Source organism: Rhyacophila brunnea, unplaced genomic scaffold, assembly GCF_057557595.1.
Source record: "Rhyacophila brunnea isolate RB1 unplaced genomic scaffold, BYU_Rbru_1.0 scaffold_19, whole genome shotgun sequence".
Classification (NCBI taxonomy): domain Eukaryota; kingdom Metazoa; phylum Arthropoda; class Insecta; order Trichoptera; family Rhyacophilidae; genus Rhyacophila; species Rhyacophila brunnea.
This window is the reverse complement of record NW_028232848.1, coordinates 10,415,287-10,441,756: the sequence shown is the minus strand read 5'-3', so window position 1 is coordinate 10,441,756 and position 26,470 is coordinate 10,415,287. Positions and strand designations below refer to the sequence as shown.

General features: G+C 35.7%; 1 protein-coding gene across 4 annotated transcripts; it reads right to left on the bottom strand.

Moving 5' to 3' along the window:
• Positions 1 to 1,989: 1,989 nt before the first annotated feature.
• Positions 1,990 to 19,449, bottom strand: MBD-like (methyl-CpG-binding domain protein 2). Of its 4 annotated transcripts, XR_015070560.1 has the most exons (7): positions 19,202 to 19,449; positions 14,340 to 14,489; positions 8,854 to 9,022; positions 6,077 to 6,221; positions 3,505 to 3,660; positions 2,966 to 3,180; positions 1,991 to 2,520 (listed from the first exon to the last, which is right to left on the bottom strand). XR_015070560.1 is itself a non-coding variant. In XM_085946160.1 (6 exons), the coding sequence occupies exons 1-6, from the start codon at positions 19,321 to 19,323 to the stop codon at positions 3,146 to 3,148; spliced, it is 777 nt and encodes a 258-aa protein (XP_085802286.1). In that variant the 5' UTR covers positions 19,324 to 19,449; the 3' UTR covers positions 1,990 to 3,145. The 4 variants fall into 4 exon arrangements, 2 of the variants coding, with proteins under 2 accessions (XP_085802286.1, XP_085802287.1); XM_085946160.1 differs by having other exon boundaries at positions 1,990 to 3,180; XR_015070561.1 differs by lacking the exon at positions 14,340 to 14,489.
• Between the last annotated feature and the right edge of the window lie 7,021 nt (positions 19,450 to 26,470).

Sequence of the window (26,470 nt, the reverse complement as noted above, 5' to 3'; positions counted from 1 at the left end):
TATTTGCCAATTATTATAGTTAATTTTGTCTTTTCGGATCCATCCATGTTTGTACACAAAACAACTGTCAGTCTCTCCTTACTTCTTTTGCCTCCGTGGCATTTTTCGCCTTTTATAGCCAACGTTCGGTCTGGTAACAGATTATAAAAAACACCCGACTCATCCATATTATATATGTCTCTTGGCTGATATCCATCAATGATATGTTTGTTGGTCTGCAACCAATTTGAGACCTCTGTCATATGATTACATATTCATATGATTGGCTAACGATTTCGCCTTTTCAACTAATAACGGGCCCGATATCGGAATATTAGCCGATCGTATATTTGAAAAATATTCAAATAGCTTTGACTCTAATTCTTCGTGACTCGCGTGTCGCAATCAAAAATTATCACCATTCATCTTGAATTGGTGAAATGCCATTTCTACCCTTTCCCGATTTTTCAAAATGGTGGACAACGATGAATTCGGTATGATTATATATTCGGTAGTATGGTATTAATTGCCAGCTTTCCTTTGCTGTCAACTTTATTGTCGACATCACGAATCAAATTCATTTTTTCGGCGATCGTAAGAACCTTATATGTTTTTTTTAACTACATCAGCCATTGTTACAAATATAAAATAATAAAGTCTGCCTTGAGTGAATAACACTAAATTAATGTCGTAAATAAACGAAATACGAGAAAAACACAGTCACAAGAACGCCAGTCCGAAACACTATCGATAAACAAATGTAGTAAATGAGAACACACGAGAAAAACACAAGTCATAAAAATTCCAGTCCGAAACACTATCGATAAATAAATGTCGTAAATAAGTAAAATACGAGAAAAACGCCAGACACTATCAATAAACACAGGTATAAAATATAAAAAAATGTCTGTAGCCACATATAAAAACAACGAGACTAACTGCTAATATAAATACACGGGTATTACGAATACACACGTTTATTTGTTTTCTATTGTATCGATAATTTTGTATGATATGTACTGCACGCGGTGCGCGGCCGTGAGTTGATAACAAATGAAACGAACTCAGCTGATGCTCAGCTCTGTGTGCCTATTACTACGCGACGCCGATGCGTCATCGCTATAACGGTAGATGTACAATAATAATAACTAATCGCCGATTCGCCCATAGCTGGCGGGAATTTGTATGAATTTCAAAATATTTTGAGTAAACAAAAATAAACTTCTTAATAAAGTGCTGACTGTTTCGCTAATCTTATTCTTCAAGAGCAAGCGAGACGCAATGTTGTCATTGTATATAACTATTTGACAGGTCGTGAAAATCAGTTAACCTCAAAATGAGTCTGCGTGTGTTGTTTGTTTTTTTACCGTCAGGTTTCGCCACTATCGTTCTACTGCACAGGTGCAGATATCGCACGGTCCAATTGTCGCGTGAAAATTTAGCTTCTGAAGTTTTTTGATCCGAGCATCCAATCTTGCAATTTACACGATAATGTGTTTACAGATGCACTCTTTTGTTATGGCCCCAATAATACGTACTCTCAGCAGTAAATCCATGCACGTGTAAACGGGGTATTATGCCGGGTCCACACGGGCAACATGTCGTCGGCAACCTCGTTAAATTTTACGATAAGTATGATAATTATCGTAAAATTTCTTAAGCAATTATGATAATTATCGTAAAATTTAACGAGGTTGCCTGTCGACATGTTGCCAGTGTGGACCCGGCATTAGACTACGACTGAAATAGTTGTCAACTAAAAGTAATAATTTGAATTTACTATTTAGTGTCGCTAGATTTCAAAATCACCCAAGTCCACCTTTAGGTATTTTAGACTTTTTTGTGAATTGCTGAAGAACTATTGTTTTTTAACATTTCTGCATTATCGAAATGTGGAACTTATTATTATTAATTTCCGTTATGGATATGGCTGATTTTGAAATCTAGCGTCACTAAATAATAAAATACAGTCGAAAAATGGTATTCTTTCTAATCAATTAATAAAAATTATACTTTTGACAAAATTGTATTTCTGAAGTTTACAATTAGTTACATTAACAATTTGGATAAAAAAAATAATTTTCACAAACCCAACTTAACGAATATATCATCAAATAATAAATACAATACATTAAAATACGTAAAGAGGTACATACATACTTATTACAGTCTTATAGGGATGTCATATCGATATTCGTATCATATCGGAACAAAAATATCGTATTGCTACCGATGTATTGGTCAAATATTGAAATTTTTTTTGCATCCCTACTCATGTAGCCGAAGGTGTTTGGGTGTGTACACACCCCGAATTGACAATACGGGGGGCAATAAAGAATAGCGGGTGTCATAAAACGATATTAAAAAGGCCATCATATTATATCACATAACGAACGTAGACTTACATCAATTACATAATATGATACGTACACATTACATTTTTATAAACCTTGAACATATGAGAGACTATGATCTTCTTAAATTTTAATTGGTAAATAATATGTAATACTATTCTACCAGTGGCGAAGGGTAGGAGGTAGGCTGTTAAGATCCGGTTTAGGCAGGGTTTGATAGATTTTTAAAAACTAATCAACACCATCTGTAAATTGTAGTCTTAGTTCAATAAAAACAAATACGTATGACTGACAAAGTTTAGTGTGCACTATTTATGGCGGATCTTAACAGTCTACATCCACCCTTCGCCACTGCAAGCTACACACATGCATTCTTGGTCGAACATCGAACATGTTGACTTAGAAGTATGCTCGTCGTTGCGTCCACACGCTTGACACAGAACGCTCAGTCAAAGCGCTACACGTTGAGACATGCTCGAGCGAACATCGAGCAAGAATTACGGGCCCTTTAATGTTTTACGTATCGAGCCATTTGCTCGATATTCAATATAAAGGCATCGAGCGAGATAGTACACTCGTTGAGACATGTTCGAATGAGCGTAATACCATCGAGCAAGAATGTGCGTGGGTACTTAGCATTATACTTTACTGTGTGTTGTAATGAATAAAGATTTATCAGATTCTTAAAGTCGGTTAAAATAGCACACTCTCTTCCAAAAAAATTCTGGCCAAACCGCTGACTACATTCATTCATCTTAAATTCTACACTTTGATCCATATTCCTGGTTTAATTACATTGGAGAGAGTACAAGCTACGTAACCAAATTGATTGTCTCTGTGTTGAAACCTGAAAAATAAACAAAAACCTAATTTAGTATAAAAGATATGATATTATTAAAACAAATTATTTAACTAAGAATGAAAAAGCACAGTTTCTACTTTTGTATTTTGCTAATAAGGAAAAGCATTTATTCTATCTTCCTGCAACGTATTGTACTGATCTTCGGCACACTGTTCGACAAATAACCAAACAGCCTTAGTTCTCGGTGTTATGTAGGTACCAGGTAAAAAAGTTGGATTTATCAATCCGGTTGGCGAAAGAGAATAAAATGAAGAGATATTCCAAAGTCATCACAATTAGCAGACTGAGTTTATAGTGTAATTAATTTACCCAGGGCGTCTTGTAATTTCCTCCTGGCCCGGTTGACTCTCTCCTCTTGTCTTCTGATGTCCTCTTCGGCGACGGTCACCGCCTGGACGAGAGGCTGCTCTGGGTTGAGAAACACGCCAGGGTTTTGTGCGATGGCGGTTTTTGATCCCGTTTGACCTGCAATTCACACCAATCAAATTATAAAATGATTACAGTAAAACCTCGTTAATATGAATTCCACGAGACCGAAAATCGAAAAAAAATTCGAATTATGAAATGTATGAGGGAAAAATATTAAAATTTTGAAAAAATTAATATTGTGTCATTAATATTATTTACGATCATTGATGTGCCTACCAAATTTCCTGTTCCGTGTGTGTTAATAGGTCATAAAATGTCAGGACTATTTTTATTACCTTCTTAAAATAAGTAGTTTATGATGTTTTAAGAAAAGTCTGTCACAATTTTCAATGACTGGCTCATGAAATAGTGTACTTTTTTATGATTTATTGAATATTTTTATATGCCAGAACTCTGAAATAATTTTGAATTACGAAATTCGAATTAAAAAAGTATTGTTTTATATGAAAATAATGTTTCCATAATTTTTCATTTCACAGCGTCTTCTTTGGCGCCCTAAAGTTATCCCTTCAGAATCATATTCGAAACCTCTTTTTAATCTTTCTGTGTGGCTAATCAAAGATGTGTTTCAGAATCAAACATTAGAATTGATTTGTGTGTGAATCTATGCACTCTTTTTATGGGTGTTACATTTTTTTTTCTATGGTATTAACTGGAAATACATTGTACGAGGGTGGGTCAATAAGTCCTTAGAAAAGCCGACAGGTGGCGCGACTAGTACTGCAAGCGGTTTGTTTTCATGCAGCGGCACTACCGATTCAGTATGCTGCGAAGTTTCAATCAGATTGGTCGGGTTGTTGTGTGTTTCTCGTACATTTAAAAAAAAAATTTGCTTGTGGAAAATGGAAAAATGGAAAATGGAGAAAATTGAGTTTAGAGTTGTTATTAAACATTTTAATATAAAAGGGTTAACAGCAAAGGAAATAAAAAATGAGTTGGATTTAGTTCACGGCATATCTGCTCCTTCACTTGCAACTATTTATAACTGGTTAAATGAATTTAAACGTGGTCGTACATCAACAAAGGATGAACCATGCTCAGGACGTCCTGTAGAGGTGACTACACCAGAAATGATCAATAAAATCCACGATATGGTGTTAAGTGACCGAAGATTAAAGTTGAGTGAGATAATTGAGGTTACAGGGATCTCAAAAGGTAGCGTCATTTCTATTTTACATGACAAATTGGGCATGAAAAATATTTCTGCAAGATGGGTGCCCGTCAATTTGTTTTGTGATGGCGTCAGAGGAATATCGTGTAAAGATGACTAAAAAACGTTTACTCGAAAAAGAAAACATGTCAATGAAAATATTATTATTATTTCTAATATAACAATAAATGGACGCATGTTGAATTTTTGTGACAAATTATGTTTTGTTCGTCACGAGTCATTTGCACAATCTGCGCGTCGCATAGTCACGATCTTTTTAGACCATGCCTCAGCTGAAGTATAGCCTTAATATTAATAAGGACCGGTTTAATCCGCTTCAATGGGACATTGTCAACTTGTATGTACATACATATTAGGTACCTTTCGGTTCTAAATAAAAATTATTTATTAAGGCTATACCTCAGTTGAGGCACGGTCTAAAAAGATCGTGGCTAGGCGATGCGCGGATTGCGGGTCGCGGGTGCAAATGACGCATGCCAAACGAAATATAATTTGTCATATAAATCCAAAATGCTTCCATTTAACGTTCTGTTTATTGTTCTATTAGTAACAATAATAATATATTCATTCACATTTTTCTTTTTAAAGTAAATGGGTAACGTTTTTAGTCATCTTTACACAATTTAAGAATTAATACCCCCGTCGCCATCACGAAACAAATTGACGTGTTCCCAGCTCGACGTTTTCTTTCCGAATGGCAGTGAGTCCAAAATTTCGTCGTGCCTATAGTTGAAAATTATTTGCCGTTTCACTGATGTACCGCCTTAAACAGATTTATGTAGAGAAAAAGAACAAAAAATATGTAAGTTTTTGAAAATGAAAAATAAATCTATATGAAACAACAGAATAAGAGGATATGTCCTCTAAATAAAGGACAAACGATCACCGAAAGACAAGGAAACAGCAGTTTACATTTTTTGTTATCCTCTGAAGAAAACGGCTACCTGTACTTACGAATCTATCATTTATTGTGAGTGGAGGAAGGTTGCGGAGATCTGACACAAATAGACAAAGCTTTGTCATTGATATTTATTTGTTTTCATTGAACTAAGTATACAAACTGTAGATGGTATTGGTTAGTTTTTAAAATTAAATTAAACCCTCACTACCCAAACCATAATAGATGAAAAATATTCATTTATCAATAAAATATCTAAAATTATGCCATTAAATAATTAAGCGAAGAACAACCTGCCAGACGGAAACTCATCATGGCGCCACTGATCTAATATCATGTAGTTATGAAAGACTAAAATGGATATTAAGAGAATGTGAAGTTACCGGTGACTGGTTGCGGGGTGACATGCAACGCTGTGGCCAGGGCCTGTATCGTGGTGGCGTCATTGATGTGTGGCCCCATGCACTTGATACCTCTGGGAAGTGATGCGCCTCCCAGCACACCCCATGAGTCGCATGCACTCAAACCCTACACAAGATGAAAATAATTATATCGTCAAATTTTTCTCTCTCTTATATTATCCCTTGACTTAAAACTAAGGCTAATTATATACATAATCCCAATATTAAAGTGGATACATTAACTGCAGAATAAGTCAAATACATATATGAATACAAATTTTCAATATTAGCACCCGCAGATTATTAAACCTGAGTCCCTCAATCATGGCCCGTAGGCAAGGATCTATGGCGGACCCCCTACCCATCACTAGGGTTAAAGTTTATAGTTTTCTAAATGTTGTTTCAGGTAAAATTAACGGTGTTCGGGTATTTTTAGCGATTTTTTTGTATTGTTGAATAAATCCAATTGAATTATAGAGTTGTCGAATATATAAAAATAGCGCCCATTAGAGCAAATTTGTGATGTGTGTTTATCTCATATATAGTGTCGACCCTCCGGGCCCCCAGGCTAGAGCCCTGTTAAGGCCCCCATAGACGGACAGTTCTCGTAGCAGTTTGAACATGGCACAGACAATAACTGTTCAATAACTGTACGTTAGTGGACACACCACAGATCAGTTTAACTACCCCATTTAAATCTGTCGAACTGTCAACAGACGTGCCCATATACGTACAGTTATTGTCTGTGGCAGAGCAAGTGTCAAAAACTATGGAGGTTATGTTCGCGGAGATAATACACAAGGGGTATTGTTTAAATTAGTTTTAGGTAGGGTATACTTGAACGATGATACACGAATAATTTAACTTTGAATTTATTATGGTTATAATTGTTTTTATTAGAAACAAATTGACATAAAATACACACCTATGACGTTGGTAAAATAAATCATGATTTCGCTAGTGGATTGTGTATTTTATCGATCGTACACATTCGTGTAAATATAAAATATAATCTTTTCTTTTGAATAAATTATTCCCTTTAATGGACAGTATTAATTAAGTAAGAAAACGGTAATATTTATAAAGGTATTGATTTTATATACAATAAGCCACAAAATTATATTTACATCAATCATCAGTATAATAATTAATTACTATGATATTATTAAAATATATACTTAAATTTTATTTAGATTTAGCGACATTGTCATTCACAATTAGGTATATTAATTCATGTTGTGAACGTCTTAAATTAATAATTTGTAATATTCACTACATACAATAAATAAAATTAGTCTATATTTTCACAATAACTTAATATTTATAATGCTCTCTAAAATTTTAACATTTATATTATATTGTATAAAATATTATGTTTACATAAATAACTATTACTTTGTTTTACTCTCGTAAAAATAAATAAATTATAATATTTGCGATCTCCGCGTACATAATAATTATTATATTTTTAATAATAAATGAATTTGTATTTTATAACAAGCAACACCAGCCGTAGTTGTATCGCGCGGTATATTCTACTTTACGTTACTGACATCTAATGTCACTCGAGAACTTTCGGCTAGTTGAAATTCCAACAGTTTTACAAAAACACGGGAGTGGGGGGTCGCTGGCAGTTTGAACATGGCACACATCTGAAAGGTCGAAAAGTGTCCGTCTATGGGCGCAGCAGATTATCTACCAAAGATAACTGTATGGTTATGAACTGGCATGTTCAACCTGTTACGAGAACTGTCCGTCTGTGGCCGGCATTAGTCCCCCCCTTTGTGGGGGCCATGACCTCAATCATGGTTGCTGGTACAATTTAGAAGAGATCTTAATTTAGCTATGTACTTTTTCGACTTATACGAGGTATAAATGAGAACTCTGCCACCTGGGCAGTGTTGACCTGTGTGTGTCTGATAACTATCTTAGAAATAGAGAGCATCAGTTGTCTATTCTCCCAAGGTGCAAAACCAACCTGCCACTGGTAATGCTAATTGGGAGGGCGATAACTATGTTCAACCAAATTGCTTCGGGTGTTGATATATTCCACTTGCGTGAGGTGAGTGTAGGTGGATGCTATTTTATAAATTCTTAAAATATGTGTACTTTTTTGAACTTCTATGATGTTTCACTACTTTTGTATGTTTATATCGTCGGTCGCTATTAAAAAAGTCAGATTTGAAATTTTGTCATTTTCGGATTATTACGTAAAAGTTATTTAAACACTTTAAACATTTATACCACAATCACAGTTTTTTTTGTTTGTTTGAAAAATTTCGAGATACTCAAGTTAAAAATGACGGATCTACCGAGAGTGTCCGAATAACAATGTCGGTTATTACCAACCGACATTTTGGCTGGGCGTGGGTGAGCAAGATGCGTCGGATCTGACAGTTGCTGCTATGTTCACCGGACAGACAGATGTTTTTATAAACGTTTAGAAAAATTTCTATAACGCATATTTTTATTCATTATGGCAAGCAATAGGTCACAAAGAATATTCGATGAAACATCTTTGATTGCTCGTACTGAAAAATAGCATTTTGCAGATCCAACTTTTTTAATAGGGACCGACGATATTATGTTCTCTTTTTATATTTTCATTTTTATCGTTTTTATTACTTTTCTTCTTTATAATAATGTTTCATGTCATGTTGTGAACGTCTTAAACTTATAATCTGTAATGTCCATATGTTAAAAAAATAAATTGAAATCGAATAAAAAAATCCCTGAATAATGTCAAAAAAAGTGCCTACCTCAAGTCTTTTCTCCCAGAACAACTGCTTGGGTTTATCTTGTGGGCCGTGTTTGAAGTCTGTCTTCACCTTGCTCTCCTGACTCTTATGCACGGTGACGGGCTGCTTGAAGATGGACGCCGTCTGCCGGATGGGAGGTACAAGAGACGCATCCGACCGCACCCCTCGACTAATACCAAACAAACAAACGGTAAATTCACCACACCTCACTTGATTAATACACAGGTAGAGTAGCTAGCTACATTCAGTTGTGATGTTTGCGAGGTCGTTTCGGTGGGAGAGCGGGGACCTAGGGAATTCACTCAAATATAGAACATAATGATTTTAGTAATTTCCCCATGTCCCACTGTCAGAAAGAATGTATCTTATCAGACTTATTTTGATTGTTAGTCATTGGCTAAATAAATTGAGCACATGGGGATGGATTCAAATAGATTGATTGAAGAAATAGGATGGGAATTTGTCCCAGATGCAGGATTCGAACCTACGAACGACCCATGGTATATCCTACTAATATAATTTAGCAGTGGCGAAGGGTGGAGGTAGGCTGTTAAGATTCGCTATGAATAGTGCACACTAAACTTTTTTAGTCATATGTATTTGTTTTTATTGAACAAAGACTACAATTGACAGATGGTGTTAGTTAGTTTTTAAAAATCAATTAAACCCTGCCTCAACGAAACCATAATAGTTTTGGTCTAATTTGGGCAAAACGACAAAATTGTGCACACTTTTTCATTCATAGTTATTTGTTTTCGTTGGATTAAAAATACATATTACACATATTGTTGGTTATTTTTTTTAATTCATATAAGCCATGACTAAACCAAACTATAATAAATAAAAAATAGTATTCTATTCATAAAATATTCAAAGTTATGTATGATTTAATTGCATAATTTTATATATTTTATAGATAGACATGTATTTTTTGACTATTATCTATTATGGCTTGGTTTCTCAGGGTTTAATTGAATTTTAAAAACTAATCAACACTATCTGTAAATTGTAGTCTTATTTCAATGAAAACAAATATGTATGTCTGACAAAGTTTAATGTGCACTGTTTATGGCGGATCTTAAAAGCCTACCTCCACCCTTCGCCACTGTAATTTAGTTAGGAACAGAATATTATTTCATTCAAACGTATTCTAATATTAAAATCAGATTTCAAATTGTTTTTTGGACAACAGAGCGGTCAGTATTTCTAATGGACACATTATGAGTATCAATCAGTAATGAAACATGTGGAGTAAATTTAAAAAAAAAAATTCATTTCATAATATCGTCGCTGTACCTGTATTAAATACCTCGTGTAATGCGCATTTTTTTTCTCTACTTCTTAATTATATCACATGTGGAAAGATCAAATAAAAAATGAAATCACCAAATAAAATCAATATTAAATTAACACTATGTGAGAGCATCCAAAATCATGCAACATAATTAATCCTATGTGAGCGTCCGGCTGCAATAGATCAGTATTAAAATAATCTTATATGAACACGGCATGTTTACGCATGATTCAACGTATTCGACACGGTGCATGTAGAATTCATCCTATGTGATAAAAACATGGAAAAAGCTACAATTTTACCATTTAATAATAAATATATTATGAAAAAAATATGATTATCCAATTTTAATTTATTAATAGGTCTATAAAAAACGTTAAGACATAATATAATATATCATTTAAGATTATCTTTTAAAACAGTTTTTTTCGATTATCACAGAATATGACCACATAGTAGGTATTTAAAATAGTTCGACGATATATTGACTGTAAAAAGGCAAAACCGCACAAGTGATTTTTTGCAATTTATCATTTTCTATACAACACAGTGATGCCAACCGTACTATAATTATAGTACAACACTATAATTTTAATTCTGCGAAAAACGTAAAATACTATAATTTTACGCCAAATATACCAAAATACTATAATTTTAAAGGATTCAAGACGAAAAATGTTCCTGTACTATATATTTTTTAGAAATACTATAATTTTTACGCCTTTGTACTATAATCAGCATAGAAAAAGATGGCAACACTGATACAACACTTTAATTAATGATTTGGTTGCTCTTGTGGTCTGACAAATTAACAGATCAAAAAAATGTTTCCTATCGATTATTTTAACATCCAAACACATCACATGATTTAAAATTCAGCTTGCATTGTGAAATTATTGTTTTTACTTTACCGAAAGTTAGCATTATGCCTTATTCTCATATGACGATTTATGCTATTCAACCGCCTATTGAATGTTGAACAGGAAATCGAAAGGAATGTTCCCACATATAGATTTAAGTTGAACCAATAGTCGTAATCAAGATCGTGTCAAGTGAAACAAACATGTTTGACATGCCGATGTAAGTTGTTATCGTCTTGATTAATCTAGGCAACCAGTTGAATCGAGTCATGATTCACTGCTGAATTGACAAAAGTAAAAAGGTTCTCAAATTAGTTCAATTTAACTTGCAAGTTGATCGACTTTGTTGGTATATAGCAGTGGCGAAGGGTGGAGGTAGGCTGTTAAGATCCAACATAAATAGTGCACACTGAACGTTGTCAATCAAACGTATTTGTGTTCATTGAACTAAGACTACAATCAGTAGATAGTGTTATCCCACTTATCAATTGACTTTCTACTCCATTCAACACACAGTTGAATGACAAAAATCTGCACGTGAGTACGTGGCATTAATCGCTTTCAACAGTAGACATGGTAAATACAAATTGTATTAAATAGATCATCAAATCTTGAGTAACTATGTCGATCCAAATGTAAATTAATAAGAATTCAATGTTTTTGTTTTACTGAAAACATGGCCAATGGTCACTTGTGTGGTTCTGCATTTCAACGGTCGATATGGTAAATATAAATATTATTAAATTCATTATGAATTTACTACCAAGAAAAAGCCTAATCCTTTGCAAAGAGTAAAGGGTAAATAATTTCTGTAACCACGTCGACCTAAATGTAAAGCGACCCCTTATTTTAGTATTTAAAAAACAACATTCATATTAAAGTACAGTATAACCCTGTTAATTCAAAATCGAGTTACGAAATACAAAATGTATGACAAAAAACAGTAAAATTTGAAAAAAGTTTTTTTTTATTCTAATTTTATAATGTTCGAAATAGCTATAAAGGTGCTTTTAAACGTCAGTTCTGTTGGCTGTTCAGTCGAGGTTTCAGTTGCCAGTTCTGTTCGGAATCGGCGGTGTATGTTTACGTATTTTTTATCCACTAAAAATGAATATTATTATTACCTTCTAAACATATTGGTTGGTGTAATGCAGTACCTATATTTAAAGAAAATATAATATTTCAATCAAAATTAGAAAAGTAGTATTAAAAATATGGCAACATACTAATTTACACGTAAATTTAACTGGCATCTCTAAAAACGGATATGATAACTGATAGAAAATCCATACTGTCTCGACTCCGTTTTGGTTTCAGTCGGCCGCATCAGTTTTGCATTTACACGTTAGTTTAACCCATCGCGCCCTACAGATGCAGGACATGATGAAAATCTAAATTTTTTAATCACATTTTGATTTTTTTAAAAGTTGAAATTATTTAATAATAGATGTAGCTATCATTTTATGATGTTAGTTAGGTATATACAGTCCAATATATTTTTTAAGAAATATTTGATTTATAAAACCTATTTTTATTTTAATTTGTCAAAATAATGATCAGTTCGCTAGGTATGAGGTGTTTGAGACAGTTATAAACATAAAATGGCCCTCCATCTTCTAAATATCTTGAAGAGTATTATATTTAGCTCCAGTTTTAGTATATCTTCCTTTTATTATTTACTTATATCATGGACTTCATTTATCTATGTCATTTTGTATAAAAAAAATGCTAAAAAACCCAAAAAACTATATTTGACATGTTTTTTTCATTCCACTTTTACACAAAGTTTACTTAAAATGTAAATACTTAATAGAAAAATTCAAAACCTATAAATATTTAAAAGGATTATTTGAATTGAATGAATAATACATGAGTTATATCAATTTTAGTAATCAGTGTGCCTTTTTAAGTGTTCCTGAAAAATTAATTCTGTCTGCAATTGGTTGACGAACAGCTCGACGGAAACGGTGACTGATTATAGATAGCAAAACTGATCGTTTAAAAGCACTTTTAATGAATTTTATGAATTTTCGCGAAAATTTCGATTACGATGAACTTTGAATTGACTGTGTTCGTATAAACAGGGTTTTACTGTAAATGTATGACAAAATTTATTTTTACATTCATTTCTAGGATATATCAAAATATTAACTATATGAATGAAGGTCAATATATCGCAACCGGCAGATGAAATAAGGGGGCGCTTTACTGAGTCTAACGGGCTAATAAATAATTTTCCAAATTGAAATACCTCAAAGCAGTCACCGCAATCTACATACATAGATTAGTCAAAGGAAAAAAAAATACAAAAATTACAACACCATTCAAGTACACAAAGGAGATCTTTCAAATTGATAATAACTACGTCCTGCCAGCTAAGTCGCCGGTGAACACGGCACGGCAATTCAAAGTGACATATTTAGGAAACTGAACTAATCGTCTTTAAAGTTCTGTCTTTTTAAAAATATATATGCAAAAGGCATTGGCGCACTGGCACTTCATTCAAAACTCTCTCAGAGTAACATGTTTACTCATTAACTACATTGAATCAACAATTATTGATAGTAAAATTGCCAAACAACACCTCACTAATAAAACTTGTAAAAAGTGGTCAAAACTATATATTATTCCATGAAACATTATTAAGTTAATAATTTTGTGGTTCTTGGGTCAACATTCCTAAGACAGTCTTGTTGGAGCTGAGCAGAGCTGATTTTAATTTCTTTTCCTTTGGGTCTATTCTATACTTATCAACGGCTTAAGTGATAAATATTATCAAACTTAGTGTAGGTTTGTATCAAAGTATTAGCACTCAGGCTGTGATAAAATTTAGAGTGAGATTGACTGTTTAGACGGTTAACTTATTGTGACAATTATAATACCTCAATACAAATATTATGTAATAAATACTATCACTTTAGCGTTCGATAGTCGCCTTGTGTATAGAACTTATTGTGACAATTATAATACCTCAATACAAATATTATGTAATAAATACTATCACTTTAGCGTTCGATAGTCGCCTTGTGTATAGAATAGACCCGCTGATGTGACTACCCGCCGAATTATGTAATAACTGTAAACTTTATTAAATTTGATCGTATATTTAGTAAATACTTACAAAAAAGGATCTGCCATGACAGAAAAGAGTGTTATTTACCAAAAGCTGAAACAAACTGTTTTTTCAATGATAAAATGTGTATTTACGGTGAGATGCTATACGGCAATTTTACCCAGTTGATTCTTGACAATTCATAACATTATGATGAAAAATATTGGATGATGGTGACAATGATAGGTAACTGAATGAACTATTGACTGTATAGATAAACCTGTAATCGAATTGCGTGCCCCGTGGCTTCCTTTTGCGTAGCAACAGAGTGTTGAGGCGGCCCTGTTGGAAGTCAAAGCAGGCCAAGTCCAGGCTGTCCCCCAGGTAGCGCGCCAGCTGCGGCTTACTGCGGAACTTCTTCCCGGACGGACTGTTAATTAAACCACAACACCCTCTTACTTAACAATCACTGTATATATTTTTTAAACAGTGTCCGATCCGGACACAATGAGAAGTTGTAGAGAATACCTTTTTGCAAGGCGTCATTGGTGGTTAGCCAATCGCTCGACCCTCCGCAACGGTAGGACAAAGGATGAGATGGGGAGAACATCGGGAGCATCATCATTTAAAAGACTAATTTTAACAGGCGTGATATTGTCATTGAAATAATGGACAGGCATATCCAATTATGCATCATGCAGGTACTAAAGGCACTAAATAGAATAAGCCTGCAGAGTACTAAATATTATAATTTCCTGTGAATTGGCAGTTCACCGTTTGCCTTATATATTATATTCGTGAAGAAACAAGAAAGACTGGAAAAAACTCTCCAATGCTCAGGAATCAATTACACATGTTAATCGAAAAAAATCAACATGCTAAATGTACTGTATTTTAATCCATAATTTTCCACGAAAAAACATGTAGGAAGAGGCTAGAATAAGCCCACATAAAATCAATACAGGCGGTCCTCTACTTTCATACATAATTGGTTTGTGAAAATGTGTATGAATGTTGTATGTACGAAAGTAGAGCAATGTAAAAAAAACATCATGTGTATTTAAAAATATTTATTTATCGGGGCCATGGTTATAATAAAGTTAACAAAGCATATTAGCACTCAAGTATTTTTTTTATAAAATTGTCAAGAGAGGGAGCGGATGAAAGGGAAGCAACTGCATGGAAGCGTACAGTTTTTGCATTATTGACCAAAATCTAAATTTTATGTACAAATGTACAAAAGTCGAGTACTGCCTGTAGTTTTTTTTTAAATGTCAGTAATATTATTTTTAAATCAATCTATAAACGAGTGTTATTTTGTTCAATTCTAAACATTGCTGCAGTTAAAATTATTGTCCAGGGAATAGTTTCATGGTGACCCCCGATTGCGTATCGAATTACAGGTTTAATCTACACAACATTGAAATGGTGTTAACTTAGATAAAGCACATTTGACAATCCTACTAAATAAAACTTATCTGAACGTGAACTAACTTTGATACACCTGCGAAACCGGCCATATGGACAAATCTCATAAATGAAGATATTTGAAATAATTAAATACTTCTCTAATTTGGCTTTATGTACATCAAGTCAACCAACCAGGAGATTCATTCGGCTAGAGTGTCAAAATTTTGCACATACTCAATAATTAGATGCAGAACTATCATAAAACGCATTTTAAATATATGTCTGTACAAAAAATAGCAATTGAATTTGACTGTCACAAATGTAATATATTATGTGAATTGTGACTTAAGATAATTCTGCGTTGTTACATCATGTAACGTGAGCAGTAGATCTGCTGTGTAATTTCGACATATTTATAATTTGATAATACTATTTGTAACTGAGCATAGCAGTTCGCTACGTGTTTAATAACGTAAATACGTAAATAATTACCATTGTCATTCCACGGCAAAGCGTATCGTTGCACATTAACGCAAAAGTCACCAAAACAGATTCAGAAAAAAATACTCTAATAAAGGAAATTATCATGTTCCATGACAAGCGGAGCATATGGGCCTCCATAGAGTGGAAATTGTATTGACAGATTTTTATTTTTGAGCAATGGATGTTAGCCACTAGTTCAAGCTATTAGGGCCATACTCTGGGTCGAAAACAAACTGATTTTTTAAACATTCATAAAACTATATTTCTGCCGATTGTGATTTTTGTCTGAACGACGACAGCAGGTTATCTTAACAATTTTTTTTTATGAAAAACGGTTAGCCAAATTCTCATAATGTGTTTAGTGCTTGCTCTGAATCAAACTAAGACATTAAAAACAAGAAGTGAATTTGAGCCGGTCACAGGTGTCAGACTGCGATCCGGCATTTTGGAGGCGAGCGTTCTGCGACTGCTCCATTATGGGCGCTGTATTGATGAGTGAATCTCTAAAATTATTGTATATTAAGGGCGGACGTGCTCAGCGTGGGTCAAAATGGAGCTTTTATTCTATTTTCAAAGCATGATCCTGGACATTCCTTAAACGTTGTAGATAATCTATTTATATAATTTTGAAGCCTTATTATCCTTTATATTTATTTTAAGCATTTGATGATAAAGCAATCATTATTCGTAGGATGTTTATCACACTTGAATGGCCAAAGACATAGCTTATAATTAGTATCTTTAGAATTATCTTCAAATGTGATCCATTCCATCCAAATTTCAAAAAAATTCAAATCCATTTTTTGAATAATAAAATGCCTAATTCTTGTCAAATTTGGGATCACAGAGATTATCAATATAATTTTTTATCGTAAATATTTCACTATAATAATGTCGACATAAATTATACTGATGGTTTTATAAATGCATTTAAAAATTAATAAATGTAAAAAATCTTAACACCACTGCACATGCATGTACTGAAATATGACTATATTCTAAAACATTAGAGCGAGAGGTTTAAAAGGATACTATGTTATGTAATAAAAATACTTTATGCAGTCATCAAATGTTTAAAATAAATATAAAGGATAATAAGGCTTTAAAATTATATAAATAGATTATCTACAACGTTTAAGGAATGTCCAGGATCATGCTTTGAAAATAGAATAAAAGCTCCATTTTGACCTACGCTGAGCATGTCCCCCCTTAAGACAGAGTAATTTTTTTTCATATATTATTTTGTAAACTTGTTCAGGTAAACCCGGTATCACAGGTGTAATGACGATATATAGTTTTTATCTTAAAATAATATGCTAATCCACCTACTTTGGTAATAAGAACATAGAAACAATTATTACTGAAGACTATAACTAATTTAATACCAGGTACCTACATACCTATATAAATTACAGAATAAAAGATTTACTGACTTTAAATGAAATACTATTCGACATCCAATATTCTGCAAAAATTTAATCTTCCGGATACATAAACAAACATTTTTTTTACTTACCATTAATATAACTGCAATATAATAATATAAAATTATATTTTTTATTTATATGACATCTATTTTCTGGAAGTCAATAATTATTATTATCCACCACAATATATAAAGATAAAGTAATATACAATAACACTCGTTGACAGATTAAATTGAAAATATGTACAAAATTCAGTCATTGCAATTTTTAAAACAAGGTGTTAAGAATAGGGAAATTAAACATGCAAGATTGGGTGTCGGGGTTACTGTACACTAAAAATTTTATATTTTTTTTCTAATGTATATAATTGGAAAGTTTTGATGTATTTTATGTATGTAGCAACTGTACACCATCTTAAATCTGGCTTTTTGATGTTGTCTATTTATTATGACACAAAAAAGCTTTATATCCCATTTACATGTGCATGGATTTACTGTTCACAATGAGAAAATGTATGGGTAAACATGTATTATCCTGCAGTTGGCAAGATTGCGTGCATCAATCAAACAAGTTTGCAAGCTTCTGAATTTTAATGCGCAAGTAAGATCTGCGCCTGCGTAGCATTTTGAGGTAAACCGATTTTCAATACGTCCTGTCGAATAGTATTATATAATGACAACATCGCGTCTCGCTTACTCTTGAAGAATGAGATTGGAGAGAGTCTTTTACGTGTGAACAGTTATTGTCATGATAGTTTAAAATAAGCACTATTGCCGCCAGTAAATCCATGCACGTGTACATGTGCTATTATGCTCCCTTCAAGGCGAATTTACATGGACACCATATTCAGGTTGTGTGGCTTATGGCCGGCAAATGTTTGCTGTTGTTTCAACACGCAACAAAGAGACCCAATGCACTGTGAAGGTGATACAGTGCAAATCCAGAATTTTTTGTGCACACATGCAACATAAAATCAGAGGGAATATTGGTTATGGCAATTAAAAAAGATTATTTGTTTTTAAAATTTTGTTTGCAACGATAGTACTGATCTGATTTTTCTAAGAGAACAACAATGGGAAAATTAGTGACATGCTGAATAATACATGTTTGTAGCCATTTTGAGTTTAATTAGGTAACTATTTAATGCAGGGCAATTGTGCCACAGATGCTGTCATGAGCTTCTATCATTTTTTTTTTTACGAGAACAGTTTATTCCATGTAGACAATTATAATAAATACCTTTTCCTGTCGGCGTATAGGCTTTTCGATCCAATAATTATTAATTTAAAATTTGAAATTTTCATACATTTTGATGCATCATTATCACCAACTAAGATTATATTAGGTAATATTAGGTTGGGGTAGGTTAGGTTAGGTTTGGTCTTAAAAGAAAGTTATAAAATCTCATGACGGCATCTGCGGCACATTTACGTAATGCAGTAAAGGATTGTCAGGTAATCAACAGGTCTCTTGAAAGAGTTTATGAAGTATTTGATTTTTTTTTCTAAAATAAATTGTGTTACAGGGAGTAATCAAATAATGAGAGCTCAATTATTTCATTAAAAATATATTATTAGGACAGTGCGAAGTTATAGTGATATGTCATTGTAAAACAACCGATTTTACTTTAGAATTTATTAAACAACGGGTATTATTACCAACTTCGAAAGATAGAATTTAATAATCTTTTACTATACTAAGTACCTACCTACACAACAATGCTACAAGACTGAAATGAGGGCACACACCAACCATGCGTTTTACAGATGTTTTACTTAGTTAAAGACATTCAGATAAAACTAAAATGTGCATTGTTTGTCACCTGTAATAGTAAACATCAACTTTTCCTGCGGATAATCCCGATTTCCTTAACACCTCTTCTCGCTGCCATCCTTTGGGCAAAGCAGCGCAGTCCGTCTTTTTCTTTTCTATCGATAGACTCATTATGAGACAATAAAATCTAAAGAATCGACGTCGTCAATAAATTCTTTGATTTAAAAAAAACCTCCGCGACCTTATTACAAAAATAAAAACCAAGGAAAACACCGGTAATGCAAATCAATTGAGAAGATCAAGCCGCATTCAACGCCAATCAAGCTAGTTTGCCAACCATAGATAATATATGTAAACTGTCAACAGTGTCAAGTCTATGGTATAATTTACACCATAGACTGCCAAAAGCAATGCTGCCATCTTTTTTACAAAATTTTAGGTAATTGGTGCTAACAATGACTATTCGTGATACGTGGATCGTGACTTCACTAATTTGTGAGCCTCCAATATAATGAAACAAGAAAAAAATAATTAAAATTATTAGGTGTGACACGTCACCTGACCTCTAGTCAACAATGGGCGTACGTACGTCCAAAATTCCTTGATTGACTGTCAAAATATTCAACATGTGCTTAGCACGTAAGAATTGTATCTAATTATAATAATAGATCAGGGAAGAATGTGATTGTGCCGAATAAAAGAGACAAAATACAAAGAAATTTAATATTATGGAGTAAGTAAAAGTCCGAAGTGCTCGGCCGTAGTCATTTGGCAGGCGCGGCGCAGCGGCGTCTTGCGAAACTCAAACGTATAACCGTGTGTATTATGCCCCAAAAAAGACACTGTCTACGAACATTTTACACACGGTTATACGTTTGAGGATCGCAAGACGCCGCCGCGCCGCTTGCACTAAGTCTAGGGTCGCCATTTAAAGAGGGACATCGGCCCTCACAACTCAGAGAGTAAAACAAATACAAATCGAGCATGGAAGTGAAAAATGTTTGGAAATAAAACATTTGGAAGCAAAGAGATTGGACTCCCTCTTTGTTTGGAAGTGTAACTAACATGAGTAATCTAAGAATATAAATCAACCGAAATAAAACAAGTTTCATTTAATCCTACCATGAAACAGATTACAATTTAGATTAATTTTTGTGAATCTTGGGTTCTACCAACCCGGGATATCTCAGTACCTACATGTTTAGCCGAAATAGGTAGGTACTACCTACAATCTCTTGGTCAGCGTCAAAGAGATTAGACTCCGGTGAGTGAACATTTATCATCCTTTTCGTACGAACACGTACGAAGCAATACGAAATAGAAAAAAGGACTGTTGGTATTACTGTAAGCCGCTACTCTAGGGGCGGCAGGTTATATAAAAGTATGGTGAAGCAGGCTAGTATGGGGAAAAAGTATGGTAAGGCAGGCTGGTAATCAATTTGCGGCAAGATTTCCACATTAACATTACCTATATCATATGATTACGTTATAATGACCAAAGTAAACCTCCGTGATGCCCTGCATTTTTTTTATCGGGTCGCTAGTTTTCGTAAGTTGCCGGCTATTGTTGGCCTGCTTCATTCAGTTGTATGAGAAAGCCGATTCCTGACCCCTCTATATATTTAATACCTCTATGCCGCTACTTCACAACCGTTCGCTTGTGTTGTAAAAAAACATGGCGGATATTGTTGTATGTTAAGTATTGTATTTTACAAAGATTTCAGATGTTATTCGGCTAAAAAAGTGTTTATTAATGGAAGAATACAAAGGAGTAACATCATTTCGGAACAATATATTCATACATATTATTAATTATAAATTGATAGGTAGTTTTTCCTAAAACATCTGTTACAATAGGTAACAATTATGTCAAACGTGAAAATGTTTACTCTCCAATGTCATGTATCAGGGCCGTACTCGTTATATTATTTTGAACCCAAGATATAAGATTTGTTTTTCAAAGTAAAAAATATTGGTGCTAGTTAATGACATTCATTATTTAGATAAATTTATAATTCATTTCGGAGTTAAATATATTTTTAAGAATACGTAGGTGCCAAATAAAAAATTGTATTTATATGAATCATGTAACGGAGTATAATAGCGGCCTTTACACACACGTTCTTTGCCGCATGCTCAGGAGTGTACGCGCCGGAACCCGTTATTGAACGCGTAATATCACACGTGTCAGATGTATGGTGCTACAATTTACATGTCAACTATATCCTGCGCGATAGCGCAACGTTTTGGACATGTTTTGAGGAGCACGCGCCGGGATTGAGCGTCTAAAGGAATATCGCACGGTCATTACGGCGTGATCGTGAAAGTCGTTGGAGCGTACATCAATTCAACGGTTTTAGCATGTTTTTAGTAAGAGTGTGTTATTTTGACACACCGCATTTTGACATTTAACTCAAACACAGTTTGATATAAATGGATATACAAAGAAAAAGATTATACTAGCTGAGTTTGTGCAGGCGCAAGTATAAGTATACGTCAAAACAAAAAACAAAAAGTCTGGGTTAAAGATAATAGACGGTGTTTTGGTCACCTACCCTTAATTCGTGAATTACGTCTAAACTATCCCAATGATTTAAAAAAATATTTAATAATGAACAGTAGTTCATCATCCTCAATATCCCCGACTCCTAATCCATATTTGACATGTTTGCCGTTGGAAGCTCTTGGTTCTTCGTGAAGAGCAGCAGACCGTAACACCACAATGATGGCTCATATACCTACTTCATCTCTTCCGCTACCGCTACGTCGACTTTCCTCTACTTTTTTATAACTCTCCGAAAATAACCCCTAAGGCTTTGATATTTTTTTTACTACAAAGTCTCTATTAGCCTTGGGAAATCCTCTCTCTTTGAAGAAATTAATTATTTTTGTATACGCCACATTGTGTAAATTTCTATTTTCATAAGCCGCCGATTTGATTCTCAACAAACATGGGAATATTTTATATATGTCCATAAGGTCCGTAATAAATTGGCGAGAGAAATTGCAAACGTTCATTTGTGACGAACGTAGTTAAACGATTTGACGTACGGCACACGTGAAAGATTAAACGTGGTAAAATGTGTTAAAAAAACGACTTGACGTACGGCACGCGTAAAAGATTGGACGCGACCAACCCCACTCTTTCCGCTGTTCGCTACGCGACTTTAGACACACGATCATTCCCGTGCGACATCGCGCACACGATGCTTTCACGCAGACAAGATTGTGTGTGTGCAGGCCGCTAATGTGGCAATTTTGTGATGTTATATAATCGTTTTTTTTTTGTATAAATACCTATATTCATATAATATATTATTATTCGTTATTGACTCTGAAGTCCCTTGAGATGTTGATCGTATTTTTAGCCTTGTGTTCTTCTGTGCTGGCCCTTTTTACCCCCTTTTCTTCTCGATTATTTATCTCTCTGATTACTCATCTTGTTTAGCAGGCTGGCAGGACTGACGCTTCTGTTAGTGGCGTCCTTTGTCTCTGCTATTTATTAGTTGATTGTTTTTTTTCTTTGTTCGCAAGCGGAAAAAATTGAGTACGGAAAAAGAAAGTACTTACAGTAAAATTTTGAAATTGTGCATTAACATGAAGTGTAATAAAGACAGCAACGTCGCGGAAGAACTGGCAATGGAGACCGACTCAAATGAGTCGGGATTACTGATGGAGGATCCCGTGAGTGAGCTGAGGGCGTCAGTAATGTCACTGGATAATAAGGTATCGCAGATCTTTTCAATATTGACCCAACATGGTCTGCCTGCAGTGGTACCTACTCCGCAGAAGCCGATGGTGGACATCGACTCTCCGGTAAGTTTTTTACGGCCGCCCGCAAAGCCCGAACCAGCGGAAAAACCCAACAGAATTCCGTTGCCTGTATTTAGTGTCGTAGTACAGGAGCCTGCTTTTCCGATGCCAGACAAAGCTCGGGAAGCGGAACTTACCAGACTCCAGCTTTTCGACACAGATAATTGGGCGGGGGTTTGCTATACTGAAACCCAAAAACAGTATTTGGCGGCCCCGTCCTTCGTTGAGTTGGGACTCAACGATGAATTACGCCCCTACGATCGTTCATCGCAAACCATTCACCTGATGGAACGTACGATCGCTGGCCTCCAAAATGCGATGCTCGCTCAAAAGGAGTGCATTCGGGTCTCGTTACAGCGAGTGGTTGATTCTGTCAGCGACCACACCATTGGTATGGACCTTTTTGAGACGGTCGTAAAAGAGTTCGGGAACTCATCAGTACTCAACAAAGTGTCTGAGGACGTCATCCGAATCCTTTGTGGAAAACGGGCAGAGTTGATTCAGACGAGACGGCAGAAAATCCTCTCAGTAATAAAAAAAACACCTTTACGCGAGAGGCTCTTATCAAGATCCCACCTAGCGACGAACATATCTTCAACAAAGATAAACTGGCGGTTTTCCTAGAAAGAGGTGGGGGTCGCTAGAAGGTCTTCGATCAGACCTCCAAAGTGGTTGACCAGGGCAGGGTAGAGAGTCAACCTAGGACTTCGTCAGATGGACACAAAGACACCTTTCGGAGGCAGGAATACACGAAGAGGATATCAGACCAGATTAGGGGTGGCTTGCCGAGAAGCCCGCGCCCCATCCAACCGAGGTTTTCTCAGAGGTAACCGAGGTGGTGCGAGGGGCACTTACCCTAAACGCATGTGACCAGGTCTCACTCTCCACGCTCACAGGGGGACGCCTCCAGCATTTCCAGGAAATCTGGCAGGCCATGGATGCACCACCACCATTATTAAAAATAATAACGGGAACCAGTATTCCGTTTATAAAGAAACCCTCTCTAATAAAGCCTTCCGTACAATTCCAGAAGGATTTCCAAACGTGACAATCGCCGGAGATTGCATCACAAATCGCGGAACTGAAGAAATCGGGAGTATTGGAATCGGCAGAGCCATCTCCGAGCTTCCTCAGCAAGTCGGCAGTCAACAACCCGTCTTCAACCTAAAACGCCTAAATGGTTTCCTACAAGCAAGGTCGTTCAATCTGTTCCACCATTTCAAGGTCCCAACATTTCTGCAAAGGGAAGACTGGTTAGTAAAAATAGACCTAAGCCAAGCGTACCTACATGTACCTATAGCTATACAACATCGCCGATTCCTTCGGCTAGTTTACCAAGGAGAACTCCTGCAATTCATATGCCTGCCGTTCGGACTGTCGGCAGCACCAAGACTGTTTGCCTCATTAACAAACTGGGTGGCCAAACACCTCCGAAGAAAAGGTATGAGAATCGTCACTTACTTAGACGACTTTCTGATGGCAAATCAGTCCAGAGAGATTCTTCTGTCGAAACTAACTTATATGATAGATTTCATGCAGGCACTAGGCTGGATAATCAACAAGAAAAAATCTTGTCTAATCCCACGCCAACAACGGGGGTTCTTGGGTATCACGTGGGATACTCACAACAATCGGAAATATCTATCAACAGAGAAGTGCACATAACTTCGTCACCACATGCAATTGCAGATCCAAAAAGGTAGTTGGTCGAGGCCCAACGCCTCCTCGGGCGACTCAACTTTGCAAACTTCTTCACTCCACAGGGGAGGTTGCATTGCCGACGTCTACAATGTACAAGCGCTCAATTACTCGTATCAAGGAGCCACCCTCACCGAACAACATCGATTTCACCACAAGCTCGAGAGGACATCATGTGATGGATTCGAGCGGTGGGCTCTGAAAGATTCACAGGGCAACCTACAATCACTACCCCACCACAGACGCAGCCGATTTAGGCTGGGGAGCGCAGTTAGACGAGTACCACCTATCAGGTATATCGACACAAGGCCAATCCACGTGGGACTCCAACCGAAAAGAGCTGTCTCTCAGCCATACAACTCCGGGAGCAAACGCTCAGAGGATCAGAATTACTCCTACAAACCGATAACAAAACAGTGGTGGCCTACATCAACAACGAAGGGGGCACAAAGTCCGCAACCCTACTAAGTCTTTGCCGACAGATTCTGGAAATCGCCAACCAAGCCAGTATATCATTGACTGCACAATACCTTCCAGGCAAATACAACTGCGTGGCAGACCATCTCTCACGTAGCAAAATTATCCCAGAATGGCACCTAGTTATGGCGGCTATAAATAACTCCCCTATTTCAAAGATGAGGACTCTCAGACGTAGACCTTTCGCGTCCAACACAGCCCATGTTGTCGCGACGTATGTCTCACAAAATCCGAACGATGCCCTTACACTGTTCCATGATGCCTTCGACAGTGGGACTTCAAACTAGCCTGGATATTCCCGCCACCGAATCAAATTCCACAAGTATTGGCACACCTGAACACGGCAAGGGGAACATATTTACTAGTGGCCCCATGGTGGAAGAAGTGTTTTTGGAGCGCAGACCTACAGCAGAGATCACTGTAACCCCCCTACCCGATCCCGCACTTGGAATCATTTCTAGTGGACATGGTGACAAACCATCCATCTCCACAAGTCCGGGACCTATCACTCCAGTTATGGATAATTTCGGCTGGTCAGTAGAGGACAGATGACTTCTCACTTCCGGCTGGCGACCATCCACTTTGAAGACCTATAAACCTGCATGGGACAAATGGAAGACATGGTGCATGGCCAACTCGATAAGCTATAATACCCTCGACCCGATTGAAGTGGCTAGATACCTGGGTCACTTATACAATAAAGAAGGTCTTTCATATAACACTATTCTTGTACATAAGTCAGCCATAGCTACCTTTTGCAAACCTATGATCATTAAAGACATCAGTAGTAACATAGCAGTGCGTCATAAGTTAAAAGCTATATCCACCCGCAAGACTAAACCTACAAAACCACCGATTTGGGATCCAAGAATAGTCGTAGACTACCTCAAGAAAACAACACCACTAGTATACAACCCATATGAAGTTTCACGCAGAACAGTTATATTATTATTACTCGCATCGAGACGACGGGTTCATGACCTTACCCTACTCAGTGTAGCGGATAATGGCCTAGTCGATAATGGCGACCATATAATTCTATGGCCAGTGTTTGGTTCCAAGACAGACACATCAAGGCACCGCCAATCTGGATGGAAATTAAATACTTCCAGTTGTCAAAACATCGATCCAGTATTTTGGCTACGAAAACTTAGTTGCGTTTCCAATGAGAGAAGAGAAGAAGGTGGTAATATTCCGGCATTATTTATCTCGTTAAGAGGACCCCCAAAACCTGCGGCTCGAGCAGTCATCGGAAATTGGGTGAAGTCAGTACTCGCTGATGCAGGAGTACAGGAATCACCAGGCAGTACTCGATCAGCAGTCGCCTACC

Coding starts and splice junctions, on each gene's coding strand:
- MBD-like (XM_085946160.1), bottom strand. CDS start 19,323: ATGAGTCTATCGATAGAAAAGAAAAAGACGGACTGCGCTGCTTTGCCC. Junction 14,490..19,201: donor GTTGATGTTTACTATTACAG/GTGACAAACAAT, acceptor TTTAATTAACAG/TCCGTCCGGGAAGAAGTTCC. Junction 9,023..14,339: donor GGCACGCAATTCGATTACAG/GTTTATCTATAC, acceptor GTTTGGTATTAG/TCGAGGGGTGCGGTCGGATG.